We start from the raw sequence: 6,963 nt of genomic DNA, 5'->3' as shown, positions 1-6,963 counted from the left end.
CCACGAAGCCGAAAACCAAAGGAGAGCTGCACTGACAGCGTGGAAAAAGGCTGCCCTCAGAAATCTCTGATATCGAGCTCACTGCGGCATCATCGCAGCAGCTGGCGGCGGCTTCTATTGCGTCTTCTTATTGTGCCGGATGTGCGTCCATTGCCGCAGCTGATTGTTGATTGCTATTGTTGTTTTGCTGGCGGCGACGAAAAACCTGCTCGCTTGTGCCGGCACGTCACGTTGATCCGCCTCTCATTTTATAACAAAGCAACTCATCGCCGTCAGTCCACGAGCCTCTCATCCCACCCCCCTTATCACTTTATCATCTCTTTGTTGCTCGTCTTGCTGCTTGTCAGACAATTCTCCCGCTCGTCTTGCCCGGCATCGCTGCCTCGACTTTTCGCGGATGACCTCTTCCCTGCATTGCCTCTTCTCTTACACCCCTTTAACCTCACTTGTTTCCCTCACAGGCTGCAACGGCCTGGCATCATGGACCGCGCTCGCCGCGCAACAAACAACCGTCGCAAGCCCCTTGGAGTATCAGCCTCTCCTCCGTCTACTTCGGACGCTTCTTTTGAGCGCCATCAGTCGTCTGCCAGTCCCATCATGGCGCATGCCACTAACACTCCCCAAGGCGCACCCCAGGGCCGGCGCGCCAACAAATCTCTTCAGCCTGCCTTCACTTTCTCAACGCCAGGACCAACCCGGCCCTCCAATCTGAGGAAGAGGTCAAAAACCATGGATGACTACGCCGTCGCCGATGATGACTATGAAAATGAAAGCCCCAAAAAGGGCGGTCACAGTCTTCGCAAACGCGCGCGTGTCGACTACACCTTTGAGCAGATTGACGACGACGCTGACTTTTCCAACCCCGTTTCTGCATCTACATCCGCCTCAGCCCGCAATAAGAAGCGAAGGCCGGACAGCAGCAGCTACGACTCCGAGGATCTCTACGGCTCTGGACTCAAGAGGAGAGGCGCCTCTGTTGACGCTGACACGCCCTCCAGCCGGCGCCGCAATCCCTCCAGGAAGATGTCCGAGGCGAGGGCCTACAAGGACGACGTTGAAGACGACGAAAACGACGTCCAGGACACCGTCCACGACACCATTGAGGTCGGCGTTCTCTATTCAGACTCTGAGAAATCCGACAGCGCTCACATGGATCACTCAAATGCTTCATCCACGGACCTTTCCGTCGGCCCACAAAAATCTACACCCATCCATTCAGGCCAGGACAGCAGCTTCAGTCATGCCGGCCTCGCCGAACAGCCGCTGGAAGCTGAGCAGCGCCTGAACAATGCAGAATCTGCTGAAGAAGCCATTACTTCTGTTGCTTCTCCCGCTGAAATCACTGAATTCTCTGATATCAAGCCCGAAGGCGAGTCTCACTCTCAGTCTCATTCTGAGGCTGGCCGTGCGCGGCTGCACTCGCCACACGACACCACGGCACCAGCCTCAAACGCTCCTGAGACTGCGGCTGAGCCACAACTCAAAATTCAACAAGCTCACGACGCCACTTTGGATACAGCTACACAAGATGGCGCTCAACCGTCTCCACCTGACAACAACAAGAATGCCGACAACAACAACTTGGATCAATCTGTTGAGAAACATGAGCAAGACTCGCAGCCTCGTCAATCGCCTTCCCAGTCTTCGCCTCCACCGCCTGCATCACGCACTGCCGAGGTGACACCCGCTGAAGATACGGTATCAGTTAAGCCGCCTCTCCAACTTCCCGAAAAGGAAATTCTTCAAGACAGCCCTGAGGAGACACGGGACAGCAATATGGATGCTCAGTCCGAGTCCAAACCACAACCGCCATCACAGGAGCTGCCATATTATCCTTCGGCTGCTGCACACTTGTTTACGGTATCTGCCCCATTGGTACAACAGCCTGAGCCCCAAGCACAGGAAACACCTAAGCAACAGTCCCCAGAGCCAGAGTCCAAGCCATCCAGTCCTCCTCCCCCTGCCGCAATTTCAGCTACAGTCGCCAGCACACCAGCATCTCCGTCAACATCTGCTTTCGACTCCACAATTCTAGAAGACTCTCAGGTTACAAGTGTGGACGTGAAATCTGTCGAGCTGCCGGCGCCAATACCGGAAGACGATGCTTCTGTCGCCCCAGCATTGCCAGAAATCCATGTTCAAGAGGTACAAGTGAAGCCTGCAGCCCAGACTTCATCAACCCAACCCTCTGAGCGAGGTCCATTCAAGCCACAGCCCAGACCTGTTGGTCGCTGGGCTCACTTGACTCCATACATTGATGGAGAGTACGTCTCATATCCTGAAAGAAAGGCACAGCAGGAAGATGAGGTGGCCACCAGCGAAGAGCAAACTGCGGATGACCGCGAGACAAATGACATAGAACCAATGGTTGATGACAACGACGACGCAACTGGGATTGAGGCACCTACACCCGCTCTCAACACACCTTTGCGAGGTTCTCCGGCTCCCGACTCTATTGATCCAACTGCTTCCAATTCCCCAGCCGCTGGTGGAGATGACGGCGACGATGTGGATGTTTCCGAAGAGCCTACTGAGCGAAGCCGATCATTCCGCTACCGCAAGCTAAGAAATCCTGAAGAATACCTCTCTGCCATTGAGAACTATGAGGACATGTCTACAGCCGAGCTATTCGAGGTTTTGGAATCCATCAATGTTTCCCTTTTTCAATGGCAAACCGAATGGACTGGTCTCGGCAAGATTGTCGACGATTATGAGAATTCTCTTCGCAGACGCGTAGCGGACATCAAATATGAGTCTAGAACACGCAACTTCCATCAGCACGGTGTCAACTACGAGGAACCAGAGTTTGTCGTCAAGGGATACAGATCCAAGGACAGAGAAGGCATGACCGAGACTCGCTACCTCCAGAACCAAGATAGAATCATGGCAGCCGCTTATGGATTTGAGTATGACCCTCATCCATCCAAGATTGGCCGCCAGAATCCGGAGACACAGCAAGCAGGAATCATGACCCGTGGTCGTTCGCTGCGCAACCAGCCAAAGCCCACGGCCAAGGCTACCGAGGCAGACGAAGTCACTGGCAAGAGACAACGCAAGCCCGTACAACTGTTTGACCCAGCAACCCAGGACATCAGCCGCAGCTCGACCCCTGTTCCCACCGGCAGACCTCGACGCCGCAAGACGGCCAATGGCGATAACGATGATGGCCAGTATGGTTTCAGCGCTAGCTTCAATAGCGAACCCATCCTCTCAGACGAAGAGGCTGGCGAGACAAAGAGAAGGCGCAATCGCACAACACGACCCAAGATGAATGTCCCCAGCATTGTCGAGGAGCTCGTATCAACCCCCATAAGCGAAGAACCCTCTGTCCGCGATACGCCAAGGTCAGGTCGTAAGGCGCGTGTTAAGCAACCCATCAAGTACGACGAAGAGTCTCTGGGCTACCAATTCGTCGAGGAAGAGCCCCAGATGGAAGAGAAGCCGCCCAGGCGTCGCCATCTCTTGACTCTCAAGATCCCCAAGGGCAAGAACATCAGCGAACCGTCTTCAGAAATTACGGATAATGGTGACTCGCGACCCTCTACCGCCGACTCGGACTCGACCTCGCACACAGCCGAGTCGTCGTATTCATTCCGCCCCAAGCGCCAGAAGCGATTCCGTGACGACGCTGAAGAGAGCGAAGAGGCCGCGCAGGCTCCCATCAAGAAGAGAAACAAGCGTACCAGCGGCGGCGCCCCACTCGGAGTCGAAGAGGACTTTGCTCCTACGGAGATGCTCGACCCAGACACACTCGCAGGCGTCAACAATCGCAAGATTCAGAAGATCAAGGTGGTTCGAAATACACCCGCGAGCCGCAAGGGAACGCCGTCGTCGCTTCCCAATGGCGAGGAAGCAGAGGAGCCGCAAAAGGATTACAAGTCTATGACCAAATCCGAGAAGATGTCGGCATCAATGAAGAGTAAGTATCTAGCACTACCAAAGAGGACGAGACTTCTTTTGCTGTTTCTTGTTCAACGTTCTAACAATATATTCCAGGCCGCTGGGCAAACGGCAACATGGCTGGTGCTGTCGAGAAGCGAAAGGCAACCCTCGCTGCTAAAAAGGCCGCGCAGGCAGCGGCCGAGCAGAGGGTTGGGCTTATCGCTCCGAAGCCCAAGGTGAAGTCGGCCAAGAAGGAACCGGTCGAGCAGACTCCAATGCCGCCACCGTTTAATCCTCAGCAGCCGCAACAACATATGCACGGAATGGGATACCCATACCCCTCATCTTAAAAATACCATCTAATCTAGCAGAAAGCCAAACATGTGGCTGCCTTATGAATCAACGAGGCCCGATCAAATATACAGCAGCTTGACTGTACGATCTTATTATCGCCTTTCCAATATCCGAAAGGTTTCTTATTTTCCCGCAATGCCGATTCATGTATCATACTTGGACGACAGGAGTGTTTTGTGTATTGCCAATGAAGAAAAATTGGCAAAGACGACTTGCACGAATGAAACGGGCTCTCAATACTTTAATCAACAAAAAAAGGGGATGGACACAGTTTGATCATTTCAGAAAAAAAAAGAGGACCACATATATGGCGGTGGGATGTTTCAAATACGACTACGATGCACTTGGACATCGGTCTCCTTTTTTCTCTTGTTTTCTCTTTTTTTTTCCTGGATTGGCATTCGGACCAGCATATCACGGGGCATTTGAACCCAGTTGGTCCGTCCGGCGTTGGTGGCCTCCTCATAGTGACGGCTATACAGGGGGAAATGTTTTGATGTCTTCTTTTGCTTTTTTTCGATTTGCAATTTTCCTTTTATTGCGCATTCTTCATTTTCTGTGTGTTTTTAGTTTTTTTTTCCCTCATCTTTGTTTTTGTACAAACACATTCAAAGGTATGCGAATGGTGGAGAGGGGCATATTTGTGTGAAGGGGGGAAGAGGGCGGAAGGCCTTTTTTTTTCGGTTTTTGCCTGTATCTATTTTTTTGAGCATCTGATGGCTGTGGGTGCTTCTTTTTGCTCGTACGTAATAAACGCTTTTCTTTCGTGCTGTTGAATAAATAAAAGTTGTTGGTTTGATATAATTTGTATGAGTTGTGTGAAATGACCTATTTGGCTGTGCTTGGTTAAAGTGAGTTGACTGCGTAGAGTGGGACTGATACGTTGAAGAGAAAATGAATGGTAAAACATACAGTATAACCCACAAACATACCATTGAGGACTGCTGATACATAATAAAATTTGAGAGAATAGACTTGGAGATGATATTTTCTAATTTGCAGTTCAATTGACTAAGTGCTTGTATTGTAAGTGCAACCGGTGAAAGTGATGGTGGCTTGAAATTTTTTGCAGGGTAGCTACTGGAGGTAGATTCGCTGTAGACAAAGGTGGCATTACAAACCGACCGCTCAATCAAGACTTAATCTCCTACAGAAAAGGCCGTGATTCGGTATTTTACATTCCCTCTACGATACAGCAATGATATCATCGTGGCATACAGCATTCACCCAACATTAATTGTAAAAAAGACTCGGACTTGGATATTTTTTTGTCTTTGCCCGTTTGATGCGATACCTGATATTGAATCATCCTTACACGCCGCAACCGAAATGCAAGAGCCTGCCAATCCAGCGACTTTACTTTCCCGTTTCTTTTTTCCCCCTCCCATGCCCCAAAGAACAAAAAATCAGAAAAAAAGGGACAGGAGGCGGGAAAGAGATTTCCACGCTTCTATAAGATCGCATCGAGGGACTTGGTCATTTGTCTTTTTTTCATTCCTCTCTCTTTGGTAAATAAAAAAAATTCCCTCCCTTCGTTTAACAACCTCTTTACATGACGACACCGGAGTTGCTGGCAATACGCTGGAGATGAAAATGTTAGCAAGTGAAAATCCTTCAACAGTTGCTTGAAGCGGGAAAAAAACTTACGGGCCACAGCTCAGCAGCCTCCTTGCCGACGGGGCCAGTGATGGCAGAGCCCTTCATCTCACCCTTGGGGTTGACGATCTGTAGTAGACACCATGTTAGCTTCTTGTCGTAGCAGCCACGGGGGTTGTTCTGGTCTCGAATGGCGCGGCCTAAGCCTCGGAATCGGGGGGAACCGCCATCATTCTTCGACCAGATGGGAGATGGGAAAACGTACAACACCAGCGTTGTCCTCGAAGTACAGGAAAACACCGTCGAATCGCTTCCAGGGCTTGGACTGTCGGACAATGACGGCGGGGTGGACCTTCTTTCGCAGCTCAGGCTTTCCCTTCTTGACGGTGGCCATGACCATGTCACCGACACCGCCGGCGGGCAGACGGTTCAGGCGAGCACCGATACCCTTGACGGAGATGATGTACAGGTTACGGGCACCAGAGTTGTCGGCGCAGTTCATGACGGCACCGACGGGGAGACCGAGGGTCATCTTGAGCTTGCCACCAGGGGCACCACGACTGCACGCACACGCTTGGTCAGTCCACAAGTTCTCTTGATACGTTTATCGTGTTTAATCGTCCTCTCTCGTCTTGTGCTATTCCTCGACGGAGAATCATGAAAACTGGTGCCGGCGAGCATAATCCCAAATCCCCTTCCCTCCTAAAAATCTCGAGCTGGTTTGCGGGTTGCGTTTCGAATCTTCTGACGTAAAAATCAATTTCACAGAGAAATTCGAGCAGATTGGTTCGGTGGTGCTGCAGAGCCCCAAATTGGCGTTCTCGAATGTGTGTCCCTCGGTGGGAAAATGCATCCATCGTCCTCCTCTTGCCCGGCTTTTGCTCCTCAAGTGTTTCATTCATCTCGTCGAGAAAACGAAGAAAAGGAAAGATACGAAAAAACTTCCTGCTAGAAAATTAAAGCGACTTACGATTGCTTGGCCATTGTGTCTGAAGGGTTGGGGGCGTTAGAGTCGTGAGAAACGTGCCAAAGTCGCGGATTGCCGTCGTGAAGCTGAAGCTTTTCAGGGCAAATTTTCCTTATGCGATCTGTGGGGGTGGAAAACCCTACGAGAAGCGAATGTGTGGGCGC

General features: G+C 51.2%; 2 protein-coding genes across 2 annotated transcripts; one reads left to right on the top strand and one right to left on the bottom strand.

Moving 5' to 3' along the window:
• Positions 1 to 480: 480 nt before the first annotated feature.
• On the top strand, positions 481 to 4,232 carry T069G_03272 (uncharacterized protein; the record flags this gene model as incomplete). Its single annotated transcript, XM_056170482.1, has 2 exons — positions 481 to 3,919; positions 3,997 to 4,232. The coding sequence occupies 2 exons, from the start codon at positions 481 to 483 to the stop codon at positions 4,230 to 4,232; spliced, it is 3,675 nt and encodes a 1,224-aa protein (XP_056031374.1).
• Positions 4,233 to 5,784: 1,552 nt separating this feature from the next.
• On the bottom strand, positions 5,785 to 6,816 carry T069G_03271 (ribosomal protein l14p/L23e domain-containing protein; the record flags this gene model as incomplete). The annotated part of the gene is made up of 4 exons (XM_056170481.1): positions 5,785 to 5,817; positions 5,884 to 5,961; positions 6,098 to 6,392; positions 6,803 to 6,816. The coding sequence occupies 4 exons, from the start codon at positions 6,814 to 6,816 to the stop codon at positions 5,785 to 5,787; spliced, it is 420 nt and encodes a 139-aa protein (XP_056031373.1).
• Between the last annotated feature and the right edge of the window lie 147 nt (positions 6,817 to 6,963).

The sequence above is a fragment of the Trichoderma breve genome, chromosome 2, assembly GCF_028502605.1.
Source record: "Trichoderma breve strain T069 chromosome 2, whole genome shotgun sequence".
NCBI classification, from domain to species: Eukaryota; Fungi; Ascomycota; class Sordariomycetes; order Hypocreales; family Hypocreaceae; genus Trichoderma; species Trichoderma breve.
The sequence above is the reverse complement of the archived record's forward strand: the minus strand, read 5'-3'. Positions and strand labels throughout refer to the sequence as shown.